The sequence below is a fragment of the Megalobrama amblycephala genome, linkage group LG20, assembly GCF_018812025.1.
Source record: "Megalobrama amblycephala isolate DHTTF-2021 linkage group LG20, ASM1881202v1, whole genome shotgun sequence".
Taxonomy (NCBI): Eukaryota; Metazoa; Chordata; class Actinopteri; order Cypriniformes; family Xenocyprididae; genus Megalobrama; species Megalobrama amblycephala.
This window is the reverse complement of record NC_063063.1, coordinates 3,740,171-3,758,531: the sequence shown is the minus strand read 5'-3', so window position 1 is coordinate 3,758,531 and position 18,361 is coordinate 3,740,171. Positions and strand designations below refer to the sequence as shown.

General features: G+C 35.5%; 1 protein-coding gene across 1 annotated transcript in view; it reads right to left on the bottom strand.

Annotated features, from left to right (window-relative positions):
* Positions 1-272: 272 nt before the first annotated feature.
* The window catches only part of LOC125255963 (integrin alpha-M-like), a 37,212-nt gene continuing 19,123 nt past the window's right edge, over positions 273-18,361 (bottom strand). The window contains exons 10-34 of the mRNA XM_048171574.1: positions 16,759-16,867; positions 16,511-16,647; positions 15,214-15,360; positions 14,893-15,093; positions 14,588-14,721; positions 14,355-14,500; positions 14,049-14,197; positions 13,324-13,455; positions 13,158-13,231; positions 12,899-13,040; positions 9,743-9,841; positions 8,220-8,299; positions 7,980-8,066; positions 7,800-7,878; positions 7,584-7,679; positions 7,074-7,130; positions 6,701-6,799; positions 5,186-5,265; positions 4,948-5,034; positions 4,769-4,847; positions 4,546-4,641; positions 4,006-4,092; positions 3,771-3,881; positions 1,996-2,109; positions 273-383 (exon numbers count right to left, since the gene is read on the bottom strand). Coding sequence (XP_048027531.1) covers positions 273-383; positions 1,996-2,109; positions 3,771-3,881; positions 4,006-4,092; positions 4,546-4,641; positions 4,769-4,847; positions 4,948-5,034; positions 5,186-5,265; positions 6,701-6,799; positions 7,074-7,130; positions 7,584-7,679; positions 7,800-7,878; positions 7,980-8,066; positions 8,220-8,299; positions 9,743-9,841; positions 12,899-13,040; positions 13,158-13,231; positions 13,324-13,455; positions 14,049-14,197; positions 14,355-14,500; positions 14,588-14,721; positions 14,893-15,093; positions 15,214-15,360; positions 16,511-16,647; positions 16,759-16,867 — 2,733 coding nt within the window. The remainder of the gene's footprint in view (positions 384-1,995; positions 2,110-3,770; positions 3,882-4,005; positions 4,093-4,545; positions 4,642-4,768; positions 4,848-4,947; positions 5,035-5,185; positions 5,266-6,700; positions 6,800-7,073; positions 7,131-7,583; positions 7,680-7,799; positions 7,879-7,979; positions 8,067-8,219; positions 8,300-9,742; positions 9,842-12,898; positions 13,041-13,157; positions 13,232-13,323; positions 13,456-14,048; positions 14,198-14,354; positions 14,501-14,587; positions 14,722-14,892; positions 15,094-15,213; positions 15,361-16,510; positions 16,648-16,758; positions 16,868-18,361) is intronic.

The following is an 18,361-nucleotide window of genomic DNA, read 5'->3' as shown; positions in this document are numbered from 1 at the left end:
TTTAAATATATTCACGTTTCATTCTCAAACCCACAAAACACAATCAGTACATAAATCTTATAACTGTTTGAGTGCACATTATTGTGTCATGTTTGGTTCTCCTCCTTCATCCCCCTGCGCCTCCTGCAGCATCTGCTTGTACTGGCTTTTGAAGAACCCAGCCTTGTAAAGAGAAAACATGCAGTAATATGCTGTAAGCATTAAAAAATATAGATTGTGTAGACAGGTGAAAGTGTGAGGGACTGAAACTGATTTTATGAAGGCGATATACCTTATAGAAGGGCCGCTGTGATGAGAGCCAGTAGCAGCAGTCCTCCTATCACTCCTCCAATGATCTCTTTGGTCAGGTTTGGCTCCTCATACACCTCCACTTGAGTGTTAATCTACAAAGTGGAAAAATGTGAGCAAGTGAATTTTAAGTGCAGTCAGAAGTGATCTCATTGTAACTCACACAGATGTTCCATGTCAAACAATAGATAATTATAATAGATTATAATTAATTATAGATTATAATTTGGGTTAAATAATTGATAAATACTATTTGTGAATATTACTACACTGAATTCAATGATAAATATGACATTTCAATTCTGTCATTGGACACTTGAGTAGGTTAGATGGCACATACAGCCTAACTAAGCAAGATTAAACATGGTTATTTAATTACTATTAACAATCCTTTGTTTAGGGCTGGATGATTAATCGAAAAGTAATCGAAACCGAAATTCAGAACCTCTAACCAACGTAATTTTTCCATGTCGGTTATTTCATTTTTTTTTCATTCTGTTAAAAAAATACTACCGCGTGTGTAGCCATGTGACTCTGCCCCGTCCAGTCAGTGGCATGAAAGCAACATAAATGGCGAGTCAACACACAGAGAGACAGCGCGAGAGCGGTAAGACTTGCCTCTTCACTAAACCGTTTCACTTGTATGTGTTTTAAGGTTTGCCAGTTAGGACATTCAAGCGATTTTAGACGATTGTATGTGTATTATTATATCGAGCTACCGCGCTCGCGCAGCTGCATTGTGGCACGAACACTCATACAAACAGTAGCTGCGCAAATCGTGAAGATCGCGCGCACTGAGAGGAACGCAGAAACTAGTTGTCAAACTGTCCTGTGATTTATCACTAAAGTAGCTTAGAAACTCACAAGTTATTATAGCATATATTTTCTACTTTTGAAGGAACTATTTACAACCCACAGCTTCACAATTAAAAGATAGACAGTATGACTATTTCACACAAGCAATCACTCTCATTACGTACTGGTACTATGCTAATTTATCTTTATCTAATTTACAATAAGCAGAAATCTGTAAGAAATATTACAAATCATAGATAACATCTCACTTTCAGCAGTTATTTTATGTCAGATCACTCTTTCAATAGGAAAAAAATATCCCACCTTTAATAGTCAAGCATATTTACCGTACAAACCTTGTAAGTGAACTATGAGGGCAAACAAAACAAAAAAAAAACACAAACAAAATAACCGTTCATTAACCGTAATCGAGGTAAAATATTCAATTAATCGAGGTTTTGATTTTAGGCCATAATCTTCCAGCCCTACTTTTGTTATAATGCATCTGTTTTAGTGTGTGTATGATGCACATCCTTCTCTCTTTTTGGTCAAATAAATGCAGTCTAGGTGGTAGTGTAAGTACTTTTGTCTCTGTGGCATTTCTTTAATAATAATTTAAAAGAATGCTTTACTTTGCACAAGTGTGTTTTCATAGTACGTATACATATACTGTACGTTTCACAGGACGTATATATGTGAAAAACATTGTAAGTGCAATTTTCAATATATTTTCTAGAATCAAAAAGAGAAAAATTATGTGGTGTGAAAAAATAAGAGAAAAATACAGATCAAATGAACAAATCATAAGCTATAAAAACAGTAGGCTGCAGTTACAGATTCTTTCAAACAGAGCAGTGTTTTGAGAGCTCTTTTTACAGTTATTAGACTTGACATGAACGATCACTGAATCACCTGGAGAGACGGTGCAGTGCCTTGAGAATCAGAGGAAAAGAAAATATATTTGCTCTTGTCATAATCCAGAGACGCTGAACTGACCAACTCAAACACAGCAGCTCTGAGTCCAGTCTAAGAGAGACACAGATTATGACAATAAGAAATGATCAAACAATTATGAATATATATATATATATATATATATATATATATATATATATATATATATATATATATATATATATATACATACAGTTGCAAGGAAAAGTATGTGAACCACTTGCAGAATCTGTAAAAATTTGAATAATTTTAACAAAATAAGAGAGATCATGCAAAATGCATGTTATTTTTTATTTAGTACTGTCCTGAGTAAGATATTTTACATAAAAGATGTTTACATATAATCCATAAGACAAAAAAAAAATAGCTGAATTTATTAAAATAACCACGCTCAAAAGTATGTGAACCATTGATTCTTTATACTGTGTGTGGTTACCTGGATGATCTACGACTGTTTTTTGTTTTGTGATGGTTGTTCATGAGTCTCTTGTTTGTTCTGAGCAGTTAAACTGAGCTCTCTCTCTCTCTCTCTCTCTCTCTCTCTCTCTCTCTCTCTATATATATATATATATATATATATATATATATATATATATATATATATTATTAGGGCTGTCAATAGATTAATTGCACATAAAAATAAATTAAAATAAAAATCACAGCAAAAAAGTTTCAGAATTCACAGTGTATAGTATGTGCAACAGCAAAGAGTTGTTTACATTTCAGACAAGTCAAGTTGTGATATTGAACAGGACCACATGGAGATGCCATTGACCTGCATATATACTAAAGTACACAGCAACATACACAGGACAAATCAAAACATTATCCTGAATGTGTGTGAAAACAATGTGAATGTACTGAAATGTTTCTGTGCATGAATACTATGTGCGATCAGTGCGTCGAGTATGAAGGTAAATCAGTAGCAAAACCAGAGAGGTTGCTGATTTGAATGTGAGAACTTGTCGTATTAATATTTGTATTTGTAAATTGAAATTTACACTCACAGCCCTGATGTGAAAAGCTGAATGTTTCGATTACCCCGTTACGAAGTTGTAGTGGCAGATTAATAGTTACAAATGTGTAAAATGGCATTCACATAAACAAAATGACAGACACAAATATGTGAGACATATTTACTGTTGCACTTTACTTCAGTTTCGCTGTACAGCTTCAAGTCGGCACTTACAACCTCTCAGATCTGGCAGTACAAGTTCAATTCCTGGCGCTTTGACTTTTGCTACTCTTTTTGCGATATTTCTGTTGCAAAACTGACTTGAGCAATTGAAAGCAGAAGTGAGAGAGCAGAACGGGGTGGGTGGGGGTGAAGCCGTTTTATTGGTTGATGCCTGACCAATGAACACGCCAGTGTAAGCACTGTTCGTATACCATGAGAGGGCGCTATTTTTATTTAATTTATATTAAATAAATTAAATAAATGGAAAGAATGATTCTCTCTGCCATCTCTGATATAATCAGCATGGACTTTAAGATCATCTAACTGCGTGACTTAAATTTGTTATGACACAATTTCACATACTTTTTTTTGTGTGCGTTATATGCGTTAAATTATTTTAACATGTTAAGGATTTGAATTAATCACATGAGTTAACACTTTAACGTTGACAGCCATAATAATATATATATATATATATATATATATGTATGTATGTATGTATGTATGTATATGTGTGTGTGTTCTGTGATATGAATTAGCTTTAAACATCAGATACCTGCTCAATCCATCCAGAGCTCACATTTCCAGATATATAATAGAGTTTCCTTTCATTCTTTATGAGATTGACGTCACAGCTGAACACGGCACACACCGCCACAGAGCAGTTCTGACACACACACACATAGAGAGAGAGAGAGACAGTTTCATTGATGTATGTTTAACATATACTATTAATAAATTGTAGAAAACTAATGAGGTAAAACAAAACTACATTTAAAAAGTGTCCTCACCACCACACGATGATTTTTAATAACGTCCAACATTGCAAAATTGGTGATAACAGGCTTCTCCATGTTCTCGCTTTTACAGCCATAAATCTTTAGAAAGAAAGAAAGAAAGAAAGAAAGAAAGAAAGGAAAGGAAAGATTATTAATGAAAGTATATTAATTTTGTGATTCCAGAAGTTATAATCTGTATTTGTTCTTCAGTAAAAACAATGGTTATTGAGGGAAAATACAAAGAAATATAATTTTCAAATTACATCTTGATTTAATTAAAGTTAGATTATGTTAATATCATAGTAATATTTTATTAATTTAAATACTTTTACATCATCCTGAGGCCTACTTGTAAGTTTGCTGAGGCCCCCTAGTTCAGAACACTGGTTTCAAACATAAGTACAAGTTTCCCTTCATTTTCAAACAAATTTCAAAACAATTATGGGTGAAGGATGGGATGCCATTTTTCTTCCCTACATCATACCGAAATTATTTATTTACAATTATCAGTATACCTGTATGGCTTATAAAATAAGAAATAAATTCACACACTTGCAGATTTGAATTAGTCCAGATGTCATTATCACCAAGTTTCACTGGTACTCTGATGAACACTTTGAAAATTAATTCTCTGAGGTCATTCTGAACCTGAAAGAGGAAAAATAAAGTAAGGAAGAGTTATGTACAGTATTTTCTTCTTTTATCAAAATAAATATAAGTTACAATAAAAAAAATAATAATAATAATAATAAATTTAAAAAAATTATAATAATACCCTTATTATCTGCTGGACAGGTTTCATAAGATCCCTTTTCCCTGAAGTAAAATTAATGTGGATGGTGGAACTTTCATGCCTTTTATTTAAAATGAAGAAAGAAAAAGACAATATTACAGTATAGGATAATAGAAAATGTGGTATTATTTTTATACAGAAACATGGAGCAGAGCACTAACCTTATCAAGGCAATATAGATGGCGTATTTGACATCGATGGTTTTCTGTTTTTTAAACTCACTGTTGATTGAGTGTTTGTCATTTCCACTGTGAGAGATGGAGGTTTTGATTATTAGTATCATTTATCCATTTCTGATAAAATGATCATGTGAGAGTCCTCCTAGAGCTCAAGGTCAAAGGCTGTTTCACGCTTTGACTTCACTCAAACAACTTATAGCACACAAAGATGATGTCATACCTCGTGACCTCAGCAGCAAACGTCACATTCTGGCCCAGTGTACTTTCTTTATTAATACTGTATGTAATGTCAAACACAACCTAGAATTTAAACAAAAAAGCCAGAATAAGACTAAATTTCGGACTAACTAAAGTTGTTGTAAGTCATATGACAACAGAACATGTTGAACAGTCACACACACATGAAAGTTGTTCTGGATAAAAGTGTTTGTTGAAGGATTAGTTTACTTTCAAATGCAAAATACCCCAAGCTTTACTCACCCTCACCTCCTGTGTCTTACATCCATCCATCATAAACATACTCCACAAGGCTTTGGGGGGTTAAAGGATTAGTTCACTTTCAAATTAAAATTTCCTGATAATTTACTCACCCCCATGTCATCCTAGATGTTCGTGTCTTTCTTTCTTCAGTTAAAAAGAAATTAAGGTTTTTGATGAAAACATTTCTAAGATGTTTCTCATTATAGTGGACTTCAATGGAGCCCAAATGGTTGAAGATCAAAATTACAGTTTCATTGCAGCTTCAAAACATTCTACATGATCCCAGACGAGAAATAAGAATCTTATCTAGAGAAACCTTCGCTCATTTTCTAAAAAAAAATAAATAAATACTTCAAAACTTGTTAAATATGGATTTTTTTTTTATTTACACAAATGCATCGCTTTGCTTCAGAAGGCCTTTATTAACTCCCCGGGGCCATGTGGAATATGTTTATGATGGATGGATATGGATGGAGACACTTTCTTCAGATCTTACTCGTTTGGTAACACTTTCTACCACTATAAAGCTCAGATGCATCAGGATATTTATTAATATTTTTAGATTGTGTTCATCATAAAGAAAGTCATATACACCTAGGATGGTGTTAACTAATTCTTTAACTGCTTTGAGTTTAAAAGTAATCAAGTCAGTAAATGAGTGTATATATGCAAATGAGTAGAGCTGGACAATAAATAGTATTTTATTGTTTGTTTGTTTACATTTCCGTGTTCTTGTATCAGTAACAAGTCTCCATGAGCTTTCATGCTTTGGGGTTGCCAGATGTCGAGAGTTTAAATACCCGAATCAGAGCTTTCCTCTTAAATCAATAAATTATTCAACAAGTGCTTTACTAAATCTTCCCAACTTGACAACCATTTGCTGATCTGAAAATACAGGCAGATGTGTGTGTTGGAGTTCAGTGATCTCCATTGTGATATTCTGCTCGAATGAATGAATGAAGTATTTGTACTGCCCGTCTGTGACTAAATCAGTGAGGAAACCTTCTCTGGGACTAACTGTAATAAATATAAACATGAATCTTGACTATAAAATAAACCGTGTCTATGACTTGATGTTCTCTTGATTTGTGTTTATGTGAAAGTTCAATAATTCTCATGAAATGTAAAATGAAATGTCTCAAATGAGAACAATTGTAATTAATAATTTTTGAGCAAAATAATGATTATAAGTTTAACCATTAAAATGCATTCCTCCACATGAGCAAATGTTCATGTCAGCGGTGTGATTATTGACCTGAGTGTTTCCCTTGAGGATGGGTTTACTGATTTGGCAAGTGGTTTTTCCCAGAGTATCTCCTCGCTCAGCATCCAGAGACACACACTCCACTCTGCCCTGCTCATACAGAATGTTAATGAAATATTTCAACAGACACACACACACACACACACACACACACACACAAGTAAAACATGCTAACTTACATTTCATTGCATTGCATTTGCATATTGCATTACATGGTTTAAAAATATAAGTTAAATAAACATCTCAGGTTAATGTATGTTTAACATATACTATTAATAAATTGTGGAAAACTAATGAGGTAAAACAAAACTAACATTTAAAAAGTGTCCTCACCACCACACGATGATTTTTAATAACGTCCAACATTGCAAAATTGGTGAATAACAGGCTTCTCCATGTTCTCGCTTTTACAGCCATAAATCTTTAGAAAGAAAGAAAGAAAGAAAGAAAGAAAGAAAGGAAAGGAAAGATTATTAATGAAAGTATATTAATTTTGTGATTCCAGAAGTTATAATCTGTATTTGTTCTTCAGTAAAAACAATGGTTATTGAGGGAAAATACAAAGAAATATAATTTTCAAATTACATCTTGATTTAATTAAAGTTAGATTATGTTAATATCATAGTAATATTTTATTAATTTAAATACTTTTACATCATCCTGAGGCCTACTTGTAAGTTTGCTGAGGCCCCCTAGTTCAGAACACTGGTTTCAAACATAAGTACAAGTTTCCCTTCATTTTCAAACAAATTTCAAAACAATTATGGGTGAAGGATGGGATGCCATTTTTCTTCCCTACATCATACCGAAATTATTTATTTACAATTATCAGTATACCTGTATGGCTTATAAAATAAGAAATAAATTCACACACTTGCAGATTTGAATTAGTCCAGATGTCAGTATCACCAAGTTTCACTGGTACTCTGATGAACACTTTGAAAATTAATTCTCTGAGGTCATTCTGAACCTGAAAGAGGAAAAAGAAAGTAAGGAAGAGTTATGTACAGTATTTTCTTCTTTTATCAAAATAAATATGATAATAAAATAATAATAATAATACATAAATTTAAAAAAATTATAATAATACCCTTATTATCTGCTGGACAGGTTTCATAAGATCCCTTTTCCCTGAAGTAAAATTAATGTGGATGGTGGAATTTTCATGCCTTTTATTTAAAATGAAGAAAGAAAAAGACAATATTACAGTATAGGATAATAGAACAATGTGGTATTATTTTTATACAGAAACATGGAGCAGAGCACTAACCTTATCAAGGCAATATAGATGGCATATTTGACATCGATGGTTTTCTGTTTTTTAAACTCACTGTTGATTGAGTGTTTGTCATTTCCACTGTGAGAGATGGAGGTTTTGATTATTAGTATCATTTATCCATTTCTGATAAAAATGATCATGTGAGAATCCTCCTAGAGCTCAATGGTCAAAGGCTGTTTCACGCTTTGACTTCACTCAAACAACTTATAGCACACAAAGATGATGTCATACCTCGTGACCTCAGCAGCAAACGTCACATTCTGGCCCAGTGTACTTTCTTTATTAATACTGTATGTAATGTCAAACACAACCTAGAATTTAAACAAAAAAGCCAGAATAAGACTAAATTTTGGACTAACTAAAGTTGTTGTAAGTCATATGACAACAGAACATGTTGAACAGTCACACACACATGAAAGTTGTTCTGGATAAAAGTGTTTGTTGAAGGATTAGTTTACTTTCAAATGCAAAATACCCCAAGCTTTACTCACCCTCAAGCCATCCTGTGTCTTAATCCACATCCATCCATCATAAACATACTCCACAAGGCTCCGGGGGGTTAAAGGATTAGTTCACTTTCAAATTAAAATTTCCTGATAATTTACTCACCCCCATGTCATCCTAGATGTTCGTGTCTTTCTTTCTTCAGTTAAAAAGAAATTAAGGTTTTTGATGAAAACATTTCTAAGATGTTTCTCATTATAGTGGACTTCAATGGAGCCCAAACGGTTGAAGATCAAAATTACAGTTTCATTGCAGCTTCAAAACATTCTACATGATCCCAGACGAGAAATAAGAATCTTATCTAGAGAAACCTTCGCTCATTTTCTAAAAAAAAATAAATAAATACTTCAAAACTTGTTAAATATGGATTTTTTTTTATTTACACAAATGCATCGCTTTGCTTCAGAAGGCCTTTATTAACTCCCCGGGGCCATGTGGAATATGTTTATGATGGATGGATGTGGAAGGAGACACTTTCTTCAGATCTTACTCGTTTGGTAACACTTTCTACCACTATAAAGCTCGGATGCATCAGGATATTTATTAATATTTTTAGATTGTGTTCATCATAAAGAAAGTCATATACACCTAGGATGGCGTTAACTAATTCATTAACTGCTTTGAGTTTGAAAGTAATCAAGTCAGTAAATGAGTGTATATATGCAAATGAGTAGAGCTGGACAATAAATAGTATTTTATTGTTTGTTTGTTTACATTTCCTGTGTTCTTGTATCAGTAACAAGTCTCCATGAGCTTTCATGCTTTGGGGTTGCCAGATGTCGAGAGTTTAAATACCCGAATCAGAGCTTTCCTCTTAAATCAATAAATTATTCAACAAGTGCTTTACTAAATCTTCCCAACTTGACAACCATTTGCTGATCCGAGAATATAGGCAGATGTGTGTGTTGGAGTTCAGTGATCTCCATTGTGATATTCTGCTCGAATGAATGAATGAAGTATTTGTACTGCCCATCTGTGACTAAATCAGTGAGGAAACCTTCTCTGGGACTAACTGTAATAAATATAAACATGAATCTTGACTATAAAATAAACCGTGTCTATGACTTGATGTTCTCTTGATTTGTGTTTATGTGAAAGTTCAATAATTCTCATGAAATGTAAAATGAAATGTCTCAAATGAGAACGATTGTAATTAATAATTTTTGAGCAAAATAATGATTATCAGTTTAACCATTAAAATGCATTCCTCCACATGAGCAAATGTTCATGTCAGCGGTGTGATTATTGACCTGAGTGTTTCCCTTGAGGATGGGTTTACTGATTTGGCAAGTGGTTTTTCCCAGAGTATCTCCTCGTTCAGCATCCAGAGACACACACTCCACTCTGCCCTGCTCATACAGAATGTTAATGAAATATTTCAACACAGACACACACACACACACACACACACACACACACAAGTAAAACATGCTAACTTACATTTCATTGCATTGCATATTGCATATTGCATTACATGGTTTAAAAATATAAGTTAAATAAACATCTCAGGTTATATTGTGGGGGGGTGTTAGTGTAGGCCTATAGTAGGCTTTGTTATGTATCCTGATTGACTTTATGATTAGTTAAATCTGTTTTGCACATGCATCGCCACAGAGTTAACCATTTCAGACAGTACAGGACAGCCTCTGTCTCGTTCACTTCACGTCTGTGGGCGTTACGCACAGCTCAGTGTGGCCCAGGCACGGCGCCAGGATTCCAGTTTTGGATGGGCCAGACCAATTGTGGGTGGGCCTTAAATTAAAAATGTAAAAAAAAAAAAAAAAAAAAACGTTATCCAATCACTGCTTAACCTAATAAAAAAATATTGACTAATATAGCCTACTGTTATATTATCTGTGCGTATACATAATATAGATTTTAATAGCTTGCATTAAAATCATACCTGGGCTACGTTTCCCGGTAACATTGTCTCTTAGCGCGCTACGAAGACTCTTAAGGTATAACTTAACTAAAGGTATACTACCACTAAAGGTAGAAAGAAATCTACTACTTTTGATATGTTGTTATATTGTTGTTCTTCTGTATACTGATTGTTGCATTGGTATGTTATACCTTAAGGATTTGCACAGCTGCAATATTTTGTTCATTGACATAGTATGTCAAGCTTTCAAAAAAGGGGGATGTAATATTCAAGCTGTTGAATATAAATTTGTAATTCTGATGTGTTATGTAGTTCCTGCATATAGGCACTAGGGGGCAGTGGGTGAATAGGATGTGATGCAGTGTCTGCAAAGAAATGATAGGATAAAAAGAAAAACCGCATGTGTTGAAGCTGATTGAAGATTCTAGTCATCTTTTCACAAATAATACAGAAACTGGGCTGCCGACTTGCTTTCACCCCAAAATGGCGGAAACGCAGGGCCGCTGCTGGGTGCCGGTGTTGCAATGGAATGTTAGTGTTGGTCTTGTTAGTGTATATTCTTTGGCCCAGATGCTGAACTTTCTTCCCTCAAGAAGAGACCCAGGCGAAAACGGAGCGTTCTTAAAGGAACACGCTCACAGTTTGCATAGGCACTTACCATGCCTGCTCTTCCCAGACAGAGAACGCACAGCTCGTGTGTGTGATCGAAGGAGCGTTCCATTCGACCGTAAGTGGACTGCGAAATGGACTTCACAGGGTATTCCGCCATCTTAAGTGATATTCCAATCCGAGAGGAACAAACATGTTAAGTTCGAAGAGCACTGCGAACGGCATAGGGAATAAGGGAACATCGATACATCACTTCACAGGAAGTAGAAAGGTAAAATCACCCAACTGCTATTGCTAATAATATTAATATACATCATCTGTGCACAAGGTAGGGCCTTAAAAACATCAGCCAATCTGCAATTGGCCCTCTGGCTTGTCAATCACTGCCGTGACGTTCCTTGTGAGAGACGAGCGCGGCTGCGTGCTCCAGTAACTTTCCACACTCCAGAGGCGTGGCATGCAATGTTTTTGTCAGGAGACAGGAATAACAACTGCAGATTATGAGTTACCTGCGGTGAGTCCGACATAATGAATCCAAAAAACACGACACAGCGAATGCCGGTGGTAAACACTCGTGTTCCAATACTCGTACACGAGTACAGCTTCTGTGTTTCAGACACCGCTTCCCACTTAAAGGCTGATTTATACGTCTGCGTTGGACTTCCGCCGGAGCCTCTGCGACGTAGGCTATGCGTCTGTCTTCATTTATTCTTCTGCGTCGTTGTCCATGTCGACGTGCATGCAGACCACTAGGAGGCAGTGTACGCGTTCATGTTGAGGATCAAGGCAAAAGACGAAGAAGAAGCAGCTCGTCATGTACGTTGGCAAATAGGTAATGACTTTTGTTGCAGTTTGACTGTATGTGTCCCCTGAAACAGAGTGTTTTTTCATTCATATGGAAGTTGAAAGTGCTCGCTCTTCTCCTATTGCTCCGCGCCAGTTTTTTGACCTGAGGGAGAGGTTCTAGCAGACCAATCAGAGCGCGTGCGGTCCGCGTAGAATTGACGCGTCGTTACATTTTTGAAGAGGAGCACGTCAGGCTACGTCGTATGCTACGCACAGCCTACGCTGTAGTTACGAGGCTTGTTCGACTTGATGCAGCGCCGCACAGACCGATCGGCGGCTGATTTTGTCCGACTTGAGACAGCACTGACGTCATGTGACTGTGACGTATGGCTTCAAAGTACCGCGAGAGCGATTCGAGATCAGCCGCCTGAGGCAGCCAGCGCAGTTTCTCAAGAGGAGCTGCACGAGCGCTGATGACGACACAGCTGTTTCACGATTGGCCGGATTCACCGCATGACAATGATCACCTGTGTTTCGTGTTTATTGTCACGCCTTCAGCTCCAGTAATGCTCAAAAATCTGTGTTTTTATAACAGTTAAAGATCTTTTCATGTAGTCGCGATGTTATATTGTGTCATGTTTATCAAAATAAAACGGATAAAAAACAAAGACCCCACTACATTGTTATTTAAATAACATATGCTTATGTTGAACTTTATTCTTGTAAAAACAGACACTGTAAGCAGTACATAAAGTTTTGAATGAAAATGTCTCTGAAACATCAGTGTATTAGTCAAATATTGCATTTATTTAACTTCAGCTGTGATAAAGTATGCAAACACAGCGCGAGCAGAAAGTGTCCGACTTCACGTCTCCGTTTTCAGCTCCTCCCCGCCTGCACGCGGCTACTCTCGCCGATCGGTTGCATCCAGCCGCAGCCGATGTCGAACACACCTACGGTGTACACTCGACGCAGAAGTAAATCAGCCTTAAGTGCTTAACTCTAACACGCCATAATTTTAATGTGGCTTATTCAAAACTTCATTGCATCTTCATAGCTATTTTGCTTTAGAAATGTCATTGTTTTCATTTTGAACTAATACAGTTTCAGCAAATGTGCCTATGTTTACCTGTTTAGATGTGAATTTCCTGTAGGAAAGTCCAAAGGGGTATTTGAGGGTGAAGAGAGTGTTGTATGAGTTTTCTCCTCTGTTCTCTACAAACACTGTCACGTTGATCTCCTGCATTATCCCAACCTCTATGTTTGTAGCCCTGGATCACAGAAACCAAAGAGAGATTCGGAAATACTTTCATAAGCATGAATATGATTTGGAAATATTCATTTCTTTTAATACTTCAGTTCAGAAATAGAGCAAATGATTTGCTCACCCAGAGAAATTGAAATCCATTCGGAGGTCGTCAACACATAAATTATCAGTTCCACAGTTTATCTCAAAATCTAGCTATAAAAAGTGAGGGCACAGAAAAATTAATGAATTGTTCATATGTGATAAAGTTCTGCTAACTTCTGCTCTTAACACAGATGAACTCTTACATTGTGGTCTGTGGAGGTCTTTATCTCTGGCAGCAGTACTGGTCTCAAATTTTGCATTCTTGTTAATGGAAGACCCTCAAATGTGAAATTTAACTGATTGGACAACGGGTTCAGAGCATCATCTGAACAAGCCTTATGGAAACAAGAAATTATAAGAGATGTTATTAACAAAACTCTATGGTTATACTTCATGGTCACTTCTATGGTTTATGGTCATTCTTGCTTTGCATTTGTTTCTTGTTATATCCCCATCATATTTCTTAAAATGTTAAATATAATATTACACTGAATAATATAATTGAATATTGAATCATTGAATATAATATTAAACATTTAAAGTTTCATCACAGTTAAGAACACAATATATAGATCATTTGCTCTTTATTTTCATCCTATCAGGTTACATACTCTTTGACATCATGTTAATTTTCTTGTTACTGTGTAAATAATAAAGTTATAATTAATAGCGTGTGCTGTGTTCAAATGTGTTTATGTGGAATTTCAGCAGAAGATCATTTGTAACTACACTTTTTAATGCAAGCCCTTAAAAGTTACATTACAACAAAACTGTATGAAATAAAGATAATGAAGTTTGAATGCCTGAGTTTTAAGTATAAGAAGCAGGAATGATTTTTTTTTTTTAGTCCTAAATTATAGCCTAGTATCATCGGATTCACTGAAAATCTATTTATAAATGCAAAACAAAAATGACATTTGATGCTTACCTCTATGAAGAAAGCATGACTTTTGCATACTTCCTGCAGCCCAATGTTCATCACATCACTGTGGAGCCGGTTTTTAAGTAAGAAGTATGCTCGATATTTCAGTCGCTTGGCATCCAGCGTTATAGTGTAATTAATATTTGCAGCCAAACCTAGAAAATGTGTTTGATCATAAAAGCCCAAAAAATATTAGCAATGCAACAATACCGGATTTTAAGGGCACACCAGAATACTACAAACCTCAAACAGAGTATATGACGATATGTGATGTATAAACATAAAAACTATGCAATTATATTAGGAATAAACCTGTTATGCGATGTTGGTATGCACTCATGGTGAAGCACACTGTCAGGGTGTTTTGCAATGGCTTTGTACAGTCTGTTTGGTCACTGGTTGGTATTTTGGTTGGGTTGTAAGTTACTTTGGTTTCCAAGAGCATGATGGGTCTGGACCTGAATGATCCACATATAACACATATGAATGATTATGGCTGAAACTGTATTTGTATAGATTTTAGTTCTTTATAACAGAAAACAGACCTGAGAAGGAGAACTGCTCCCTTGGACCCAACAGCAATGTCAGGAAGGCTATCTTGACTCTGGTCTAGAGAAGACTGACTCAATGAAATCCCAAAGAACTGCAAACCTGGTCGCACAGACGATCCAACAATCCTCTGTTTCATTCAAGAGGGAATGAAAGAGTTAACAAAAAATATTACAATATAAGAGTCTATAAAGTGAGTCAAGGAAAGGTAATGCAAGAAAGGTGACACTTGAGGTTGAATAAATTATGACAGAATGGTGAATTATCCCTTTAAACTGCCATCAGCCCACATCTTTTTTACCTGTGAGTATTTTGAATTGATCGCTCCATTTCTCCCGTTGAAGATGTAGATGCTGCCCTGTCCATCCTCCTCTAAAGGAGCTCCAATCAGCACATCCATGAAACCATCACCATTCAGATCTGCTGGACTGGCCAGAGAAGAGCCAAACCGACCCCTCTGACCTGACATGCCCACCAGTGTATCCGAAAAAGTGAAGTTTAACTGTGAAGATATAACAGAGAGAGAAGAAATTGGATTAAACAAACACAAGAGTAAGTTCACTCTTACTTGAACTCTTTTTAAAAGTTTTATTTGTTAATTGAAACTCAAATAATCACTGACCTGATGTGTGAAGATGAAAACAAACACTATGCCCTCCCGGTCAGACTCAATGTATGTTGGTGCCGATACCAAAAGTAGGTCTGTATTGGAGTCCTTCTTCAAATCCACCACACACACCTCAGCTCCAAAATATGAGCCAATCTGAGGCTGAAAAGAAAGAAATTTGAACATTAAAATGATCTATACTCCCTGCTGATCGTAACTTGATTCTGTACATTTATGCTTTGAGCGTTCTTGTTCTGACAAGACCATCAGTTGGCTCTATATGTAATGTATATGTACATAATGCTGAGACAACTCTCACTGCTGCCACTACCAACTGCACCATCCCTAAAAACACTTGGAAGTTGTAAAAAATATTTGCATATTAAATATTCAATTTGTTTCTTCAAAAAACTAAAAAGGTGACTACACAAGTTTAATTAAATTGTGTCAGTCAGTTTTGAATTGATGAGTTTGCTTCTGCCCTATAGTGAACTGGTTGGCATAGGACTAGTTGTACACCAGCTAATATGGTGTTAATTTGTTATCTATTGTAAATTGGCTAAATGCATTTTTCAGTAAATATACTGGATCTGCTGTTTCGTCTTTTACCATTAAGATTTCCTCAGATGTAAAAACACAGCTTTCACATCATATGTGTATAAAAACAGAAATATACCAAATCCTTAACATTAAACTCTTTAGACCAAGTGAACGTTCATAGTATGGTTATATCATTATTTGAACAATTGTTGAAAAAAAAAATGCAATTATTTCTTTAGTTTCACTATTTGTCCAATTTGATTTCATTTTTATTCACAGATGTAATGGTAAATTGATTTCGTTATCTTTGTCTAAACTTTACAAATGGTCCAAAGCACAATTTCGACATCAGCCGGTTCTGGATTTGTACATGCTAACACTGGTCATTTTACTGGTTTGTTCAATGTGTGAAAGTGTCATTTTGTAGAGAGTTGATTTTGCTTTACAACCACTGCAATTGCTTATTTATTGCAGTTATTGTATATTGAAAATCCACCTATTGGGTTGACATTTTGGGATATCGTGTGGGAAAAAAAAAAATGTTGGAATGAAGGCCAAGATGCGCATAAATTCCTGCAAAAAAAAAAAAAAAAAACCCTCATGTGACTCTGCCTCAACAGTGCACAGCATCTCAAATGTTGGTTTGGTCATTCTGAAATGCCTGAGCCAAAGTCTGTCATCAGAATGATTTGGTATATTGCAACTTTAGATGGACATATCTAATAATACTGTTTTTATGCATGGTTTTGACCAAAAAAAGTAAGTGAACAACCTTGGGAGAGTCCAGCAGCTGTTTAAAATAATTGGTTCTGAGTTGTGAAACAAAGACTCGTCCTTTATGTTTGTATCTCGGGGCTCCTAGAATAGCAAAGCTGGTCCTTGACATTGTTGCAATAGCCATCGAATAACCTTCAGACAAAATGCAATAGTTCAATGTATATTCTGAGTTGTATTTGCTGTAAAAAAGAAAATGACTCTAAATTCACATTTTCTATGTTTTAAGAGTTTAAAAATCCTCACCTAGATAGCTTTCATGCTCAGTGCCTGTTTGAAAGGAGTAGTCTGGCAAATATTCCTGATATCCACCTTTCCACTGGAAAGCTCCCACTGCACTCATTAACACGCTTCCCTGAACAAAAAAAGCAAAACAAAACAAAACTGTGTTGGATTTGGACACACACAGAAAATTGTCAAGATATCCCATACTCTTCTTTTATATAATGATAAAGATTTTGTGAGCATTACACAAAAAGATCACAGGGGACAATGTTGTCTTTGGGGTCATACATGTTACAGTATTTAAAGTTTATTCTTATACCTTTTTTGAAAATACAACCATATAACCATACTATGATCATTCACTTGGTCTGAAGAGTTCAAGGATTAAGGATTTGGCAAAAATGCATATTTATTTACAGATGATGTGAAAGCTGCACTGAATCCGTCCTGTGCAAACTCCATTCTGGAGGAATCACCTGAAGTCTGGGTTCCTGCAGCAAATCAACAGAAGTTACTAAAATAACTAATTTCTTTAAAGTCATTTAAATCTTTTAAGAAAAAACAATTCAGTTATTACAAAAATATGTCTATACATACTTAAAGCAGAAATACACTTCATATTTATTTTTTTCTGAGCTACCTTCAATAGCGATAATGTTTTCTTCCAGCTTTTGAAGAATATTATTCAGTGCATTAAAGTCTGTCACTTTGAATACGTGATCATTGTCTGGATCAGTAGCAATTGTATTCAACTCCTGTTTTGCATAGAAATCATTAAAAGCCTCGCCAACCTAGAGACAAAAATATTGTTTGCTTAAAAATGAAATGAAGCTATAAAGCATATTTAGAGTAATAAATGGAAACAAAAGGAAACAAATTCACATGCATTTATTACTTCAAAACTATAAGTAAATTAAAAAGTTAGCAGCTCAGAAATGGCCACATAAAATTCACAATAAATTTCAGGTTTAACCCTATAGCTTTTTGCAACATATAAGAATTTGACTAGACACAATTGTGAGTAAATTATCAGGAAATTTTCATTTGCCCAGTCTAGCTCTCCTAGTGTAAATGCCAGTCTCCTGGAATCTCCTCCATGCTCTTGAGACTGGAGGCACAGAAAACCTTCTGGCCATGGCACATATTAATGTGCCATCCTGGAGAAATTGGACTGCCTGTGCAACCTCTGTAGGGTCCAGGTATCGCCTCATGCCAGTAGTGACACTGACCCTAGCCAAATGCAAAACTAGTGAAAAACAGTCAGAAAAGATGAGTAGGGAACAAAAATGTCAGTGGTCGCCACCTATGAAACCATTCCTGTTTTGGGGTTCATCTCATAGTTGCTCATCTATTGTACCGGTTGTTAATTTCATTAACACCAAAGCAGCTGAAACTGATTAACAATATCCCAGGAGTTTAACTGACTTGATGATATTCTCTGATTAAAAAGTGTTCCTTTACATTTTTTGAGCAGTGTATATTAAAGGCACAATATGTAATTTTTTGCAGCTAGACGTCGCTTATTCAAAACAAATGTGTAGCTTAATGACGCCTTGATTTCGTGAAATCATGGGTGATGTTGTCATCACGTCTACAGCTACTGGAAAAGAATCAGATAGGACTC